The following is an 18806-nucleotide window of genomic DNA, read 5'->3' as shown; positions in this document are numbered from 1 at the left end:
CCTTCAGGTTTTGAAACTCCTTCTCCTCCTCCTTGAGCACCTCAAGCTGCTTCAGCACTGAGTCCTGCTGGAACTCCCCCCGGTCCATCTGGGAAAGGATGGAAGGGGGTGTCAGCATCCCCATTACAAGTTGTGGTTTTCCTCCTCTGTTTAGGACTAAAAAGGCTCAGCTGATGCAGGAAGTGAATTATTGACATCTACCATGGTGAGTGTTGGGGCTGCGCTCAAACAAAGCCCCAAATCTCCTTTTTTATTGTTGGTTTTTCTTTCTTTTCATCCTTTTCTCTTAAACTGAACTTGGCCACTAATGCCTCAACATCCCAGCCAGGTTCTGGCACACAGTTAATGTGAAAGCCTTAATTTGACCCCCACACACTCTGACATTGGCTCTTCTCAAAGATTTGAGTCCCCTGCCTGTCTCCAGCTGGGTCAGGAGGGGATGGACAGGCTGGAGAAGCTCCTTTTGATCTGATCTGAGTGCGTTTTATCCTCCTGCCTGCTACCTGGTAGATGCTGCTGCCGGATGCTGCTGCCCCAATGTGCTGCCTTCACCCATCTCTCTTCCTTCAAAGGCTAACCATGAGCCAGGGGGGCAAGATCCAAATTAATTAGCCCATGGTAGGGCTACAGCATGGTAAGGCTGTGCAGAAACAGAATACTCATAGAATCAGAACAGTTAACCAACTTCTTCCAGACCACACACCTCCATTCAGGTTTCTCTGCCCCAGCACTGGGCTCCCAGCCCCAGATTAGCTCCAGAATCCCCTTTTATGGCCCAACTTCTCTTTCTTGTAAAGCTGGTAAGTGGTTGTGGAAATCCACCCTGCAGCACTTTCTGTTCATCTCCTGCAAGCCTTTGATATGGCTTTTAAATGCAATAAATTAAAGTACCTGAGTTATCCTAGGGAAAAAAAAAAGCCTTGTAGCAGCCGTTGATTTACCAGAGTAAATACAAAGGATTGCATTCAGTGCAGCTCAAATGGTACATGGAGGGGGTTTATTGCTCTGTAGGCTGCATGCCAGCCCCAGCAACACCCTAAATCCCCTAAAGCATTGCTGCAAAAGCTTGGGATTAGGATGCATTCGTATTGCACCCATCACAAGGGTCTCTTCTCAAAAGAGAGAGCACTTCTGCTTGGACATGGCTGGTTTTGGTGTGGGTGACCCAGGTGGATGCAGCCAGACATGGAGAGGGGTGAAGAGCAGGGGAGAACCAAGGGGCCAGTGCTGCTCATGGCAAACCCTCCAAAATGGGTATTTTAAGCCATTTTATGTCATCTCTTGCAATGATAACTGCAGTGGCTAACTAAAGTGAACTCTATTACCAATATTAATGGGGATTACAAGTGCAGAGGCAGCAGGGGAGGGGGAGAGAGGGAAAGACATGGAAAAGGAGACAGGAAATCACAGCATGGTTTGGGTTGGAAGGGACATTGGGATCACCTCTATCACACTTGCTCCTGGCAGTGGCAATGACTCCTTTAGAATCATCAGGTGAGGAAACTGGGGTGCAGAGTCCCGTGAGGCAGGAATAAAGCCTGGTCACCCAGCCACAATACCAGAGGAGGTTACATCATGTTGGAGCTGATGCTGCTCTTCAACCCCCTAATCCCAGACTGGGCTTAGCTGAATTGGTGTGCCCATGCCATGTACCATGGTGGGAGTGAGCAAAGCTACTGCTGGGATTTATTTATCCGGGATCAGACCCTTTAATGGGCTCTTTTGCCTCTAGCCCCTGGCTGCTGTTTGCTTTCCCTGCAGGCTGGCAGCCTTTTCCCTGCCTGTGGGCAGAGCAGCTAATGGGATTGGGGAGCCAGCGCTGAGACAATGCGAACAAATGCAAATCAGGCAGCATGACGTGTCTCCTCAGGTGTTAATGAACTTATAGATGCATGAATAATTACTTGTGAAAAGCACAGAGAGCTGCAGAGGTCACAGATGGCTGGAGAATAACAAACACAGTGGCATTTAGCAGGGGGAAAGAAGAGTCACGCTGGCACTTTGCAGCCAGAAAGGCTCCAGCAAAGCAGAGACATGGTGAGATCATTTCAAAGGATGCTGTGGAGGTTGAACCCAGGCTTGAAAGACCACAGGAAGCTTAGGGAAGGTAAATGAAGCAGCAGTGGGGAAGATAATATATGGGGAGGAGGGAAAGAAGGGAGGTCTTGGGGGTGAGGGCATGGAGCAAGCGAAGGGTGCTCTGCAGTGCTCATCACCACTCCTCAGAAAGGGTGGATTTGTTTTAACTTGATCCATCATTTGGTTGGCAAACTTGGAGCATCTAGTTAGGAATGTGTTTAGCAGCTGAAGCCTAGATCTCTAATGGCCAGAAGAGGATGCTCAAGGAGCAAGGAAGGGGATGAGGAGCAAGAAAGGGGATGAGGAGCAGTGGGGGCTCCCTGAGGACTCTGAAGAGAGAAGAAACTGGGAAGCATTTAGTGGGAATGCTTTTGCTAAGAGCAGATGAGGAAGGGGAGGCCCTGGTCAACGCATTACAGGAAGCTTTGTTGTTTTCTTCCTGACAGGTAGGATGTCCAAATCCACCCAGCACTGGGGTCTCATGGACTATGGACCATCTCTTCCAACCTCTTGAGCAGTGTTGATCCAACAGTGTTACATCCAACTGATGTATCTTCAGGAAAACCCCTGCATTTGGCCAGGAGAGGGAGAAATTCACCTTCTCCCAGTCCAGCAGCCAGGCTGTTACACTCCCTCATCTTGTACCTAAAGTGCTTGACTTTGCCTCCCCTCTTTGCACTTAAACAGCCCCTTTATATCATGCTGTAACTAAACCACCTCTCTTGCTGATAAGGTAGAACACATGAGCTTTGTAAACCTCTCCCTATAGGCATTTATTTCCCTGCTATCAGATAAATGTCACTTTTTTCTGTACCATTTCCAGCCTGCCAGCATCCTTGTTGCACTGTGCACATCCCTGCACTGCTGCTGCACAGCCTCATCAAGGGCACACACTGATGTGAAATTGCCTCCTGGCTCTGCCCCATGGTGTCTGGCAAGATCCCATGCCTGGCATCCCACAACCATCTTCTTCATTTACTCATCAGTGGTAGATGTTCCTTGTATGCCCACTTTGCTGAGGCTTCCGGCTTGGTGGTTAAGATCTTGAGCGGCAATTGGGCTGCTCTCAACTCCTCTTTTGGAAGCTAGACATGGTGCATGCTGTCGGTCACTGTAATAGAGGGTCCTGTGAAAAGAAAGCTCCTCATTCCCTGTCATCTCAGCAGACTGCTCCAAACTTCATTCCCGGCCTCCTCTGTCCTTCCATGGAGCTCTGTCCTTCTTCTGCACATCATGACATGGATCTGCAGACTCCTCAGAGCAAAGTCCAACTGGGAATAAAGGGGCTTGCACAGACACCTCAGCAGTGCTGGCAGAGACATGCCAGACCTCCACCTCCTCCTGCTTCTTATTTCAAGGCTCCTACTGGTTTCTCTGCCCACCCTATGATGCTCAGCCTTGCCTTTCCACCAGTAACTCATCAAAAAGCTTTTTGCTTGCAAGTGCTGCCTGAAAACCAGAGGGTTAGAGCAGGAAAAAACCCACCCAGCAGCCTAGAAATCATCCTCCAGCCTCTTCAATCCCTTCTCCCTTTCCTCACGGCTCTTTTCTCTCACCTTTCATGGCTATTTTATCTGTTTATTTGATTTATTCCACTCCATGGGCTAAAGCTGAATTTCCTGGGCTATGCCGCCTCTACTTGCTGTCTGCAGCTCTTCCCCCAAGCAAGGTGGCAAATTCACAACAACCCTCCCCCATCTCTCCCTCTTCATTAGCAAAGTTTCACTCGAGGACCTTTCATGGCAGGAGAACACGTATGTCAAGAGCAGGATACTGGGAGAAGCATCTTTGCCTGGAGTGGGGATTACGGCGCTGAACTACATGTGCCTGGGCTCATCACCATCAAACACTTACTCAGAGTAATAGCTTAAGGGGAGGAGAAGTTAATCCTTACCATCAGCTGCTTGATGGTGGGGTGCTCCTCCGTCTCCCTGCCCGAGGCTGGCTCCTTGTGTACGATCTCCACGCGGATATCGTTCTTGGCAGAAACCACGCCTTTGAGATCTGGGCAAAGAGGGAGATGGAGAAGGGCGTTAGTCAAAGGCAAACACGGAGCATCCTCAGGGAAACAACTGATGGCACCAAGGACAATTAACCCAGCAAACCCACCTGAGAACTGTGGACGCAATATCTGCATTGCCGTGAGGTGTGGGCATGTGAAACCATCACCTCTGGGAAGCTCAGGTGTCTGTTCTAATGCCTTTGGGAGCTTGGTTAGACCCTGCCATGCTCACGGTGCTGTTAAGAGGGGCTCAAGCAGATAGTGGGCTCTTTGTCCAGACTGCTGCTGCTTGGGAAGCACCTGAAATGCTGCTCCTGAGGGATATAATGCACTGGGAAGCCCCTGAGAAAAGGCTCCTCCAGGTCTGGGGTGCAGATACGTATGGGAAAGGCCAAGCAGTGAACAAAGACGGGGCCTTGGGACTGACGAACTTATCCCTGCTGCTGCTCCTGTTTCCATGCAGAGCAGTGAGGAGCGTTACTGGAGATAACTCTCTGCCTCCCCTGAAGATGTCAGGCATGCTTTGAAGAAGTCATTTCAGCAAAGTGAAACCACAGACACGGAGCAGCAGGAGCAGAAAGAGCCACGCGTGGATCCGAGATGAAAAGCAGCAATGGATGCAAATCTGAGCAGCGAGATCTAAACAGCTCCCAGCTTTGAAGCCGGGCTTCAGTCTGCGAGCTGGCTTCCACCCTCCTGGACCCAAAACTGCCTTGAGCTGCTGGGCTTGTCAGATCTGCCTCCAGCCAGAGGAACCAAGCTGGGACTGCACGGACTCAGCCCAGCAAAGGCTGGGCCATGAAGGAGGAGACTGCGAACCAAACTGAATCATGCAGCCAAGCCCGGCTTGAAGCTCCATCCTGGAATTAGTCTGCCCCAGCATCCCTTGCCCTTGGTATCTGCAGCCCTGCTGTTGCCGACAGATGCCTCCAAGTCTCGGGTGCAAGGCAAAGGGTTTCCTTGGGAAGCTACTACTGCTTTTTGTTCTTATTTTCCCTGCTGGGACCACGTTCCTGGTGCTGGAACCACTGTCTTTAATCACAAGGAGAAGCTAATTACTGTTTTGCACATCCTCTCCCAGGAGTGTTCCCCCTTAAATAACTCCGGGCCATTAAGTCACTGTAGATAAAACAACAGATGCGCAATAAAGTGGTTTCTTTTCCCCTTTTCCAGAGTCTCCAGGCTCAGTGTGTTTGGGAGAGGAATCTGCAGTCATCCTGGTAAGAAAAGAATCCCTGCCCTGATACCCAAGTGCTCTGCTGGTCCCCTTACTCCTGAGCCCATCCCTGTAAACCCTCTGCTGATTTCCCACACTAACCATGATGAAAAGTCCTTTCCTCACCTTTCAGCCTGGTGCTTCTAGCTTCCTGACGCTCACCTGCTGCTGGAGATATCGGCCACAGCATCCAGCGTGCATTAGCACCTGCAAAATAGGGCTGAAATCCCTTCTCCTCGCCGCAGGGCACAGCAACAAGGGACTTAGCACTGTAGGAGGAGCTGGAGAACAGCAGTGGTGCAGTGAGCACACCAGGAAGATGCCCAGACCCAGAGGGCTTATAAAGAAGGCCAAAAAGTCCTTTCTAAGTGGGACATCACTGGAAACAGTGGAGGAAAGGAACTTCAATCACTGCCATGCCACCATGTACTCTCTTCCCAGCCCTGGCAAAGCAAATGCCTCTTCTTCCTGGTTTACCACTGGGAATCCAAGGGGTAAATCACAGCAGACATTTGGCTGGGATGGGGTTTTCCTTCCTCTTGGAAGGACAATCCCTGCTTTTTCCCTCATCCTCTGCATGCTCCCAGCTTGTGAGGGACTCCCAACCCTGGCGCTTGCACCACATCTTTGATCTGCTGTCACAGCATCAGTGTTAAACTGTGTGCCATAAAGAACCCTTCACCATCTGGATACATCAGACAAGAAGAAGATAATGAACCACATGGTTTCCCCTGCTCTGAATGTGGGGAGCATGGATGCTTGTGTCCCACCATTGACATGATAACATGGCTTTGCTCCTGCTTCTTCAGGTGCTCACCACAGCATTGAATTGGCCTGGTCTTGGGTCCTGCCCATCACCAGTCCTTCCCCAGAAAGCAAGATTGATGACTGCCCCCATTTAATTCATTAACACTTGCTAATGGGAGCTGCAAGAGTTCACAAAACCAGGGGATGAGACAGCGAGAGGCATCATTATCGCCCTCAAAATTAAACACATTTCTGCTGTGGGAGGCCCTGCCTTCATACCCAAATCCAGGAGGAGCCTGGTGCCTTTGATTGCTTTGTAAACGATCAAGGGGGGGGAAATGAAAAGAGAAACAAGTGGGGTTTCTGGCACACACACACACACACACACACACACACACACACACACACACACACACACACACACAGAGCTTGGCATCCTGGCACCTGTACCATGTATCTCCCGAGCCCGCAGCACCATCGAGTGTATCCTCTTCTCCCTTAGTCTGAGATGCTCCACACAGTCCCACTCTTCTCCCTCCTGGTTTGATGCCTTTTCATTTAGCCAGCAATCCTGCTTTAATTTCCTGGTGTCTTTTTAATGAGGCAACACGATTCCATGCTGGTTATCCCCCCCTTTCCTCTACCTGCATCTCTAATGCAACTTTAGCTTGTATTCCCAGCACAGCCAGCCTTCAAAACCCATGTGTCCCATGTAAAACCCCTCAGCTGGCTGTAATTCCCCTCTAGGAAACACACATTTGATGTTGAGAGAAATGAAACTGAATCAGAAGTAGAACAGCGAGCACAAACTGAGGAGAGTTTTTAAGCACCATGGTGAGGATGCTTCTCCCTCTTGGACATCAGGATTTCCCCAAGAGAGGGATTAACAACAGGTCCCTCTGCAATCCCTTTGCCCCTAGGACACGCCTGCCAGAGCTGTTTGGGCTGTTAACAGGGATTAACATTTAGCTGTTGTGTTTTTCCCTGTGCTCCAAACCCCTTTCCTTCTCCCATAGGGATGACCAGCATGAGGAGCACATTGGGCTGGTGCCATGTTAGCAAATTCAGCCTCAGTTTTCTTTGTGACCCACTCTATTCACCCCAAGGTTTTAGCCTCAGAGGGATGCACTGAGGCTGGGGGAGACACTTACTCCTCTGGGAGCGGGCACAGCAGAAGGCAACGATGGTGGCCATCAGCACCAGGAACGCCACACCGGCCCCCACGGCCACTCCGATGATCACCGCCATAGGCACCGACTCTGCAAGAGGAAGGAGAGGGAGCATGAAGCTGGGTTGAAGGCTGGAGAAGTGGCTTTTACCCCTGGGACCCACCCCTGGCTACTGGAAAGAGGCTCAGTGATGAGCCTGGGGAGGGTTTTGGGGCCAAGTGGACCTCCTTCCCCGCTCCCTTGTCCTGACACTGGCACAGGCTGCCTGTGGGACACCTGGGATCGCTCTGTGCCTCAGTTTCCCCTGGGAGGGAGAGAAGAGGAGGGAGCCTGAAGAGCAGGTTAACAACTGCTCTCTATAGCACCCTGCAGGTGAATGAATGAGTAGCTCTAAAGGATTAGAAGTGCAAAAGAAGACGGCGTGTTAATATTATTAAGGATTAGAGCAGGCTGGGAGAGAGCCGGGATGGAGTCGGGCACTGAGCCTCCCTGCCAGGAGCTGTAGCTCAGCTCTTAGCCCACGCTGTTAAGTCTACATGGATGAATTAACCCAAGAGCCATCATTCACACCCTCTGCCTGGTTTATATCCCCATCTCCTGCCTTTCCCCTTGGCTAGTTCGCTCTGTCATCCTTCCCTGAACCCCTGAGGGTGCTACAAGGACTGGGACAGCAGGGATGGGCAGAGGCCAGGCAGCTGAGCAGGGGTTACATGCTCGCATCCTTCTGCCTACAGTAACTCTGTAGCTGGGCTCCCAGCCGGGATTTCAGCCAGCAAAGCTGATTTACTTGTGCAGATCCAGGCAGCCGCTTGCGAGGGGAGGGGAGGGTGGAATATGAAATCACATTTATGGAGAGAGGGTCAGATCTGCAGCCCAAGAGCCTTGTTATCTCCCTGCTCGGTTCCTCCGGATCCTCAAAGCACAGCTCCTACTTGATGGTGAGTGTTGGGTCGGTGCCTGCTCTCTGGATTATTGCCAGGCAGCATTCCCGCTCGCAGAACACCAGTGCTGGGTACCACAGATCACCGTCATAGACTGGGATGATCTCCCCACAAGCAGCGGATATCTATAGGTCCCCTTTCCTGTTCTAAGCACTCCACAGGCTCTTGTGAACACACAGGAGGCCAAAAGATGGGTAACCCTTTCCAGGATGGCTGGCTAAGCCAGGTGAACGTATCCTCACCGCTGTCCTGGACACCTCCAATGTGTGATTTCTCCTTGCAAATGAATGGGATGAATTTAGGGGAAAGATGAGCGCAAAGAGTTGATATCCTCCTTCTTCCCCTTCCCCTCTACAGATGGGGACACAAATGCTGCTGGGACAGAGGTGATCTACCTGAAAAGCAAAATGCAGCAGCCCCATGGCTGCCACTTGACTAGGTGAAGAAGAAACCATTTCTCATTTTCCACTGGTGTGGAGCTGGTGATGACCACACGTTTAATCCTGGACCTGAGATCACTTAAGAGCACTTCAGTGGTCCCTGATATTATTCCCTTTTTAGTGCCTTGGGAGCTGGGGGCGCAGAAAGGTTTGCAGAGCGGAGACTGGACCACAACAGCATCCCAATCCATGCCCCAGTCACTGCCCTGCAGCTTTCCTGTACCCCTTCCTGCCCTGCCCTGCTGGAAAGCTGCTGGGCCAGGAGGAGGACACTGGGTCCTCAGGCGTGGTAATGGCTGGGGACAACCCACGTTCACCGTCAGCTCATGATTTCCATACCTGCTTGAATACCAGCTCCTGATTTCATTTCCGTACCTGTTTGAAAATAAAGCAAGTGTCCACAGCCTTGCACAGCCCAAGCGCACACGTCAGTCCTGAGCGCTCAGCCCTCTGCTCCGCCTTCTGCTCCGAGCGCAGGGATGTCCCCGTGAAGGGGATGTCCTCTGCCACCCTACAGCAGCCTCAGCCACCCTACGGTGTCCCCCTGCCCAGGGCAGGGGTGTCCCTAGCAGGGATCTCGGTGTGGAGCCGGCTGTGGACTTGGATGCTGCGGAGCAGGCTTGGACCTGGTCACCCTCCGCCGGGACCCAGGCTCCTGCTGACTGGCAGAGAACCTGGAAAAACCACTGGCTCTGTTTGCATTGGAAGAAGCCCAAGGCTAATTTTAAGGGGTTCATTTAGCTCTGATCTAATCTGGACGGCAGCCTCGCTTATAAATCATGGCTTAATGAGAGCAATCCACCTGCCTGCCCTGGCATTTAATATAATAGAAGAGGACTGGAGTTCCTCCAGGAGCTAAGCGTTCATCACAAAAGCCATCACCCTCCCTTGCTATGGAGAGTGGAAATCCCCTGGCCATCCCCTCGGGATTGCTGGAGGTGCCTCCGAGGCTGGTTGGGTAAGCCCAGCCCTGCAGAACACATGCTGGCATGGTGGCTGGTGGCCGGGGTGGAGGGATGCCACCAGCCCAAACACCTTCCTCTGTGCTCTGGGCAGCAGTGGGGTCTGGAGGGAGCATCCATCCCTGTTTCTCCAAGGCTATAATTTATCCTCCAGCCTGTGCAGTGGCATCACCCTGTGGTGTGGGGCAGGGAGTGAGTGGTGCAGGATTGTCCCGTGCACTCCAGCTTTAGCAGCATGGGTAAAACCACGTAATACTGCATCAAGCAGAGACTTTGCAGGGCTTGTCCCACCTCCTCACCTCTGCCAGGACCAGGAACCCTAAGAATACAACCTATATCTAGCACGGCTGGAGCATTCTCATTGTCCTTTCTAACTTCCTCTTTGATATCCCAAGAGCTTTCTAAGCTCCTCCTGCATCTCACAGCATCTCCCCACACTTACAGCCCATCCAGGAGCTAATTCCCATGCCCAACAGCCCCACTGGCTCCCCAGCGGTACCCACCTTGCTCTTTGAGCCGGATGATCTCCGTGTCAGAGCCAAAGCTGTTCCAGGCAGTGCAGTTGTAAATGGTTTGGAAATCAGCCCGGACAATGTTGCTGATGGTCAGCGTGGAGATGACGCCCTCATCCGTGCTCACCGTCTCCACCGTATAGCGTCCAGATGTCCCAGACTCCAGCACATTCTCTTTCCAGGACCAAGCCTGTCAAGCAAGAGGAGGGTCAGCCTAGGGCAGGTCTGCCCACTGTAGGGCACCTAAAGGTGCTGGAGGCACCCACTGTGCCCATGGGATGCTACTCACAATTCTGTCGGGTGGTGGGGTGCTGCGGATGAAGCACTTGATCTGCCCTTTCTGGCCGTGCAGGGCATGCTGCGTCTGGGTGCTGGAGATGATGGGTGGCCCTGCGAGAGACAGGAGAGAGCTGCTGGCATCTCGCACGGGTGGCTGCAATACAAGGTGCTGGTGGTGATGGGGAGGTGTGTTAACAGAGCCACAGAGGGGCATCGGGATGCCCCTTTGAGGTGATACACGGAGCAGCAGCTCCCTTGCCTCCTGTGATGCTCCCCAAAGGCTTAGGGAAGCAGCAGGAGGGCAGAAGGAGGCACTAAGAGGCAGATGCTACCTAGTAACCACCATCAGTGACCTGCAACCAGCCTGCTTGATGCCCTGGAGGGGCTCCTGCAGGAAAACCCCGTAACACTCTAGGATTCTATGATTCTATGCCCAAGCTGGCAATGTCAGCTCGCCTTGGCCTTCACTCCCCACGCCTGGTGCAAGGACCCTGCCAACAGCCACGTGGGACAAACAGATGGTCCTAAGTATGTGCTGGGGCTTTTTTCTCCTGGATGTGACATGCGATGGGAACCCTTTGGGTCCCGTCATCCTCTAAGGGTGGCACAAGGCATGAAGGAGGAGCTTTTTGGCTAGCTAAACACATACTAGGTAATGCTCCTGATTACTGATGAACCCAATGCCAACAGACTCAAGAGCAATGACAGGATCTGTAGATGAGGCCTAAATAATGATAATAAAAACATCTCTGTATTTTAATGGTTGTATGTGACTTATAACTTCTGGAAGCACTCCAAGACTGGGTGATGCTGGAGAAAAATGGCTTAATAATCATTAGAAGACTCATTTTCCCCAAGGCGAGTGGATTTTAAATGGCACAAATGCCAATGGCTTTGGGTTTTATTATTGCTTCAGGAGTTCAGAGACGAAGGCTTATCATCCTGATAATAGTGTATGACTAAAGACCATTTGTGAGATGAACATGCCCAGAAATAATAGCATGAAGTTGCAGCCTCTTCACATTTGGGGCCGGTGTTTGATTCTCCATCAGGCTCTGGCTCCTTACGAAGGCTGCCAATCTCTGGCTTGGCATTCAGTGCTAAGTGTGAGACAGGGGAAAGGCTTTAAACAATGTTGCTATGGATATAAATGATGGAGCTATTGGTTGGGGTTATTTTTAGCATGCCAATGCCTATTTATTTGTGTGGTCCTGGCGGCTGCTGACTCGGGAGCCTTGGAGCAAAGAAAGGGTGGTTGAGCCTTCTCCATCCTGCTTGAGCCCATCTGACCCTTTCCTTCCCAGACCTTGCAACCTTAGCAATGGTTTGGCAACAGAGTTTGGTTTAAATCCTTGCTTCCTGCCATGGGCAGGGACACCTCCCACTAGAGCAAGTTGCTCCGAGCCCCCGTCCAACCTGGCCTTGAACACTGCCAGGGATGGGACAGCCACAGCTTCTCTGGGCACCCTGTGCCAGCCTCTCATAGCAAAGGATTCCTTCCTTATATCTAACCTAAATTTCCCGTTTCAGTCTGAACCCATCACCCCTGGTTCTATTGCTACGGTCCCTGATGAAAGAGTCCCTCTCCAGCATCCTTGCAGCCCCCTTCAGACATTAGAAGCTGCTCTGAGGTCTCCATGCAGCTGCTTTTCTCCAGGAGGACCAGCCTCAACCTTCTCAGCCTGGATAATGCATCCACAGCCTGTACTCCAGGCAATCCCGCTGTGAAGGTGATCTCGAGGTGCTTCTCCTACCACGGTGAGAGCTGCAACCAGGCTTGCGTGCAGTCAGGAGCATCGAGAGGCTTTGGCTCGCACGGGGGTTGTAAATCCAACTGATTTATGATGGCACCAACAGCTCCTCGCTTCCTTTTTACCTCTGCTGCTCCTGCCCTGCCAAGCACTGCTTGTTTGCATAATCCTCCTTCCCATTAACCAGCCTCTGAATCATATCTGCTTCCTTTCAGGCTGGTGGCCTCACACCCTGGCACAGGGATGAGCTGCTCTCTGCAGCCACAGAGCTGGCTGGAAGGCTGCAGTGGGGAGTGCAGGAGGATGCTCTCCCATCCCAGCATCCTGCTGCTGTGGTTCCTGACAGCACTGAGAGCATATGGGCCGCTGCAGAGGGATTGCAGGCTCAGATGAGGAACCCTCAATTGGGGTCTCTGTGCTTTCAGCGGCATGAATCAGCCCCTCTGAAGCCCATGTGCACTGATCAGAGTCTGTGGAGCTTGTCCAGAACAGACACTTCTAAATGGCTAATTTTAGTGTGACGAATCCCAGCCCACAGAGGAAGGCACCTGGTAATACCGAGACAATTCTATCACCCTCCGGATTTAAAATCACTTGAAAATACGAGGCATTCAACTTCCCTTTCAAATTACAGCAGGAAAGGCTTTCAGCAGAATTCATTAGCAGGATTAGACACACCGTGCCGTGCTCCGGAGCGGGAGATCTCCTCTCAACCTGCACCCTGGTGCTTGGTGGATGTAGGGCATAGAGATGCAGTTCTGAGGCTGGTCCACCTTGGATCTCCTTGGTTACCCCTTGGTGTGGGGTTCAATGCATTGTGCCCTTGGGGTTGCAGCAGACCCCAGTGTAAAACGCACATCCCAGCAGGATGCGATGCTGCAGGCAAGCTGCTCCTGGGAGATGCTCAAAGCAGAGCAGTGAGCCTTATGGCACAGGTTTGATTTGCTCCCCCGTCAGCTCTGCAAGGTGAAAAGCTCAGCAGTGGTGTAAGATGCAAAACTCTTCCCTATGCCACACGCTCCAAATGGCCCCGAGCCTGCTGAGCACCTTGTCTGCGTTGAAGGCATCCGCGTGCCTGGTAGGTGTCAGGAAAGGAGCAGGTTCTATGTTTGTGCTAATTTGTTGCTTTGTTTTCTGTGATCGAGCTTAATTGTAATTAAAACCCAGCAGCCGGCGGCGAAGGAGCATGCAGGCGCCGAGGAGCCGAGTCATAGTCAAGGGAGTAGCTGGTTTTCACTCGCCTGCTGTGCTGCCCTTGGCTTCCCTTTCTAGTGTTATAGAATCTCATAGTCTGGTTGGAAGGGATCTTCAAAGGTCAGCCAGCCCAGCCTCCCTGCAGCAAGCAGGGACATCTTCAGCTAGATCAGGTTGCTCAGAGCCCTGTCCAGCCTGACCTTGGATGCTTCTAGGGATGGGGCATCCACCTATCTGCATCATCTGCGTTTACAATGCTGCTGCCTGTGCTGCTTGCCTGCTCATTTTCTTCTCTTTGTGACAGCGAGCGGGGACTGAAGCCTGCCAGTTTGTCATGCAGGTGAGAGACAATGCGAAATTCATACTCTATTTATACCATTCACAGCCTGCCTGGCTCTTTCCCTTCCATATTTAGGTTGGAATTTGTTACCACCTGCTGCGGGGTCCTGGCAGGGTCATCACTGAACTCCAGAGCTCTGAAGTGCTTCCCAACTAACTCCTGAGCTTAGGTGCAGGTCCAGGACACATCCTGAGCCTCAAGCAGCTGTGGAGGAGCTATGTAGCACCGCTGACTCTCATAGGTACCCTCACGTGGGCCCTGGGAGAGTGATTAGGCTGCTGCTGTTGGATTCAGGCTCAATTCCCAGCTCTCCGGCTGTACAACAGAGACAACAGTGTTCTCTGACCTTGCAAGGGTTTTGCAAGATAAATCTATTAAAGATTTAAAGATGCCAGCTCCCAGCTACTCAATAAACCCCTGTTGATAATAAGGAACATAGATAATGTTGGGGATTTTTGCTTTAACCCATGCCTCTCTGGGAGAACAAATACAAAATCCAATCCATTCACGTTGCTTGCAGGGCAGAACCATTCCCTCATCCAACTGTGGGTGGGGTTTGCTCTGAAAGCTGATATCCAAGGAGACAATTTGGCAATGAGAGCGGTATATGAGACAGCAATAAGGTGATGAGACACAACAGCCATAGGGAAGCAAGAGGTACCGTTGACAGTGAGCGTCACCTCCCTCTCGCCTGCGCCCACCCGTGGCACCACGGCTCGGCACACGTATTTCCCAGCGTCTTCCTGGCGGACGGACTTCAGGGTCAGCTTGTTCTCATTGCTCAGGACCTGGAAGAGAGGAGGGGGTTCCTCTGCAGCAGCAATGGCACTGATTATCAGCCTCTCCCACATGGGATCCCAGGCTAGTGCACAGCTCATTTTCCAGCCTGCCATCCAAAATCCTGCCTCACGGATGCACTCACGCTTCCGTCCAAGATACCACAAAGGCAATAAAGCCTTTACTGCTTAATACATTTCTCTGGACTAACTGGGGACATTCACTGTAGGCTTGCAATGCCACGTTGTCCCCTCCTTTTGGAGGACCATCCTAAGTCCAGCCAGGAGCTCCCAGCCCATAGGTATGGGCTTTGCTCCACGTGGAGCATCATGCAGCACCTCATGCCCTGAACATGCCATTCCCCACCACCCCAACAGCAGTTCTTACCACTCCTGAGCCTCGCTTCATCCAGACGATGGTGAGAGATGGGTTCCCAGTCCAGGCACAGTTGAAGACCGCGTCGGAGCCCAGGTCAACGAGCAGGGACTGAGGCTCTGTCGCCATCCTGGGCCCAACTGCACAGAGGAGACCGGAGTTACCTCCCAGTGATGGGCTGTATCGACCAGAAACCCTCAAACCAAAGAGGTCACTGTGTCAGAGGAAGCGGCAGTAGGTCTTGCTGGACCTATGGGTCACAGACATATAAAACCCAGCAAGTCCTGGTCACCCCAGGCAAGTCAGACCTGGCCGTGTCCCCTTCCTATTAATTTTCAGCCTCAGCCTCAAGCTGACCCATCACTTACAGTAGACGTCCACAGTCCTGCTGATGTTTGTGCTCCCCAGTGCATTGGTGACCTCGCAGGAGACGGGCTCAAAGAAGAACGTGTGATCCACGATGGTTTCGTAGAAGTCACCAGATGCTTCTTTTATCACCTGGCCCTTCTTTGCCCACCTATTGAAGAAGAAAGAGCATCATGATGGTGCTGTTCTGTGTCATTCGTGTGTGTGGTGAGGGAGACCTGCAGATTGCAGTGCTGGGGGGCAGCACATCACAGCCTGCTGCTGCCCTGGGCTTTAGGACAGACGTGCTTGTCCTCGGCATCATCCACCTCTCCAGGGATGCAGGGATAGCCAGAGGTTTTGGAGAGATTACAACAAACTGATGTGTATATAGATCCCTACCTAAACCTTTCCAAAATAAACCCAAATTGCCATTTCCCTGTGAGAGCCTGTTTCACTGGAAATGCACCTCATTCCCTAAGAGTGTGGGGCACAGATGGAAGACCTCAATGATAGGAGGGATGGGACATGGAGAGCCTGCTAATGGGGAACTGCAGTGCCAGGAGAGCAGTCTCTTTCTGAACAATTCAACAACCAGTGGTCCTTCCACATCAAACAGCTAAAAACTGTTTCAGTTTCCTCTCACTTTTACCCTTTTCTTCCTTTTATTTTTTTCTAATCAAAGAGAACTTTATCCCTTTAAGGCAGCTGAAATAACATTACCCTGAAAAGCCAAGCTGGCATTTGCAACACTGCAACTTGCAAATTGTCTTGGAGAACAAGCTGTCAACTCAGCACTTGAATTAAGCCGCTGTTTGCCAAACAATGAGCAAATGTGACCTAATGGGGCACCATCTGGCAACCTGCCACTCTGGAGCGGGTGGGAAAGACAGGAGATGCTGTCAGGCGTGTGAAACTCCAGCAGCTCTGTGGAGGAAGGGAAATACAGCACAGGCGGCAGCCCAGGGAAAACACATATAACCATCCTCACAAAGCAACTGACAGGTAGATCAGAGGGAAGAGGATTTCCCTAAGGAATCTCTGCCCTCCTCTGGGTGGGCTGGGGAAGATGCCGGCACTGGGAGCTGGGCTTGTCCCATGCAGCTGCAGAGAGATGAGCCGGTGAGGTTGTTTTGGTGTCCCCTTCAAATAGAACAGCAACTGCTCATGGTCCTTCCATGGGTCTCCTGCTCCTGCCTTTACTGTTCTGCTCTGCTTGTCCCGAATGCTCTGCTATGGGCTCCCCTTGCTGCCCTAAAGGCAACCAAAGACTACTGGATCCACAGGGAACTCATGAGAGGGTCTGCAGGCACAGATGGCTTCCCAAAGCGCCTCTATGGGTCTGGAATGAGAGTTAAGGCTGGAAACACTCTAACAGTGCTGCTAGAGCAAATCCCTTCTGTGACTGAGAGCGTGAATCTAATAGAATGAGGACAGCTGACCTGCAAGGCTTCACCCACCATCTGATGACACAAGCGTTTTGAGAGATGTATTAGCAGTACAGATGCAGCCCATTTGTAGGCACTTATCTGCCCTCTCATTTCATTTATCTTTGCACCTCTAACAGATGCTGACTGGGCCACTTCAGCTTCCCCACCCTCCCCATGCTCCCCCTTCAATAATTAATCAGGAGATGTCACTTCTATTTCTAGGGCTGCTCTTCATGTGTTAATGAGGGAGCCTCCTCCTATGGAAGGACCAGCACAAGCGACACCTCCCAACGGTTGGAATGCTGCATGATGCTTTGGTGATGCCTTTCTACTTCCAGAGGGAATTGCAGCCCAAGCCAAGGGGTCAGCTGGTTTCAGCATCACGCTTCCCTGCCTCCTGATGGCACCTGCCTTTGCCCTGCTGCCTCCCTGCCACAGGAATGATGCTGCAGGGGGTTGGAACTTGAATGGGCTTTTAAGGTCCCTTCCAACCCAAACCAGTCTCGGATTCTATGAAGCCATTTCCTGGATGTTACAAAGGGAAGCAAAACAGAGAGCAAGGTTTCCAAGAACTATTTGGCTTTGCAGCATCTTGGGAAAACACAGAGCAACAACCATGGCACGGTGCTCCATGGATTTGTTCAAACCCCATTGCTTCCGCAAAACTGGATTTCCCGAGCGTGGAGATGTGTCACAAACAGCAATTCTTCGTGCTTCAGCAGAGATCAAGCTTCTTGCTCCAGTTTTCCAAGGCTTAACACTGCTAAATCAATGTGGCTGAACAAGCAGTATAGATCTTTTATAATGTCAAATTGGTTTTTAATAACGACGCTTGATAACCTTCTTGTAAAGCTTCCCATGATGTGCTTGTGGGCAGCCAGAAGGCAAGTTACTCATGCTTTTACAAGCCCATAACATGTCTTACTCACCTATTAACCTTTCAGTAACTGTTTATAAATAGAATCTGAATAAAACACAGCTGAGATGCAGTGGATGCTCTATCAGCCCCATTCACCACCTCCACTGCTTTGGCTTTTCATGCGCTGGCCTTGTTACGTGGAGCCTGGCCCCAGTTCATCCTAGCACTGCTGAGAGCAGGGGATTCTTTCATTTATATTGCTGCCTTGAAGGTATTTATAGATTGCAAACGTGTCACCCAGAGTCTTTTCCAGACTATATTAATTTACCTGCTTTAGTCTCTCCTCATATGACTCAGCCGCTAACTCAGCTGTCGTTTTTTTTTTGCTGGTTTCCTTCCTAAGCCAAAGAATATTGCAGGGATTGTAGGAACAGCTCTGTGCAGAGATGGGCCAGGGTCTGCCCATGGAGATCTGCCCAAAGGACCTGTTCCTGTGATTCCCAATTACCCAAACTCACCACTTCTCCCCACTATCCCATGCCCTAAGGCCAACATAGACCAACCTGCTGCTGTCCCTCATCCCCTTGGGCTTTGCACATAACCTGCTTGTGTTTTCCCTTGGCCTCTCTGGGCCCAGTGCCTCTCAACCCAGTATATTCTGGAAATTGAATCAGCCTGGGTGATGGAGGAAAACAGATTTCAACCAGGAAACAAGATATTTGAACCCAAGCTTTAAAGGGGTGGTTGTTACAGACAGCACTGAAAAGCCAGTGATTAAAGAATGCGAAAAAAACCAAACATTAATGCTTAAAGATAAGGAGGGGACAGGACTTTTCTAAGGAAACATTGCATTTTCTGACTACATCAATTGCTTCCCAGCTAAGAGTACATGCAAGCAAATAGGAAAGCACATTCTGGGATATGCTGGCTCAAAGCAGCGCTGTGGCTTGCTTTCAGTCTTCATATCTCAGTGTTTCTTCAGTGACCTGTTCTGGTTTCCAAAGGAAAGCCAGGATGAAGCACCTGGGGTCTCAGTGGAGGATACTTGGCCAGGACTCATTCATCACAAAGGGGTTTTACCCTTTCTTATCCCAAAGGATCCCATTTCTGCCTGGGTTTCCAGGCTTGTGGAGCTAACCACAAAGCCCTGACAGAGCGTTGGTACATGAAGGAGCATCGCTAGCAATTCGTCTGCCTTAGCGCTGCCCAGGCTCACCATAACAAATAAATTCCTCTGTGTGCTGTACAAGGACTGGTAATTCTTCAACAAACAGCATGTGTGAACAAGCTATTTACTTTACAACCCTGGGAAGGCTGTAGGACTCGTACGTGCTCTTTATAAAGCTCCTCATCACACCACAGCTCTCACCAGCATCTCCCTGCAGCAC

General features: G+C 51.2%; 1 protein-coding gene across 4 annotated transcripts in view; it reads right to left on the bottom strand.

Annotated features, from left to right (window-relative positions):
- Nucleotides 1-18806, bottom strand: part of KIRREL3 (kirre like nephrin family adhesion molecule 3) — a 270390-nt gene that overhangs the window by 1514 nt on the left and 250070 nt on the right. For 3 of the 4 annotated variants that reach the window (XM_062608784.1, XM_062608787.1, XM_062608785.1), the window contains 9 exons: nucleotides 15153-15301; nucleotides 14797-14924; nucleotides 14294-14420; nucleotides 10358-10458; nucleotides 10060-10258; nucleotides 8934-8969; nucleotides 7196-7303; nucleotides 3974-4083; nucleotides 2-88 (listed from right to left, as the gene is read on the bottom strand). In XM_062608784.1, coding sequence (XP_062464768.1) covers nucleotides 2-88; nucleotides 3974-4083; nucleotides 7196-7303; nucleotides 8934-8969; nucleotides 10060-10258; nucleotides 10358-10458; nucleotides 14294-14420; nucleotides 14797-14924; nucleotides 15153-15301 — 1045 coding nt within the window. The remainder of the gene's footprint in view (nucleotide 1; nucleotides 89-3973; nucleotides 4084-7195; nucleotides 7304-8933; nucleotides 8970-10059; nucleotides 10259-10357; nucleotides 10459-14293; nucleotides 14421-14796; nucleotides 14925-15152; nucleotides 15302-18806) is intronic. The other variant, XM_062608786.1, reaches the window with a different exon arrangement.

This window comes from Pezoporus occidentalis, unplaced genomic scaffold (genome assembly GCF_034315485.1).
Source record: "Pezoporus occidentalis ecotype Australia unplaced genomic scaffold, CSIRO_AGI_Poc_V1 ctg130, whole genome shotgun sequence".
Lineage (NCBI taxonomy): Eukaryota > Metazoa > Chordata > Aves > Psittaciformes > Psittacidae > Pezoporus > Pezoporus occidentalis.
Note: the sequence above shows the minus strand (reverse complement) of the source record. Positions and strands in the feature narration are given on the sequence as shown.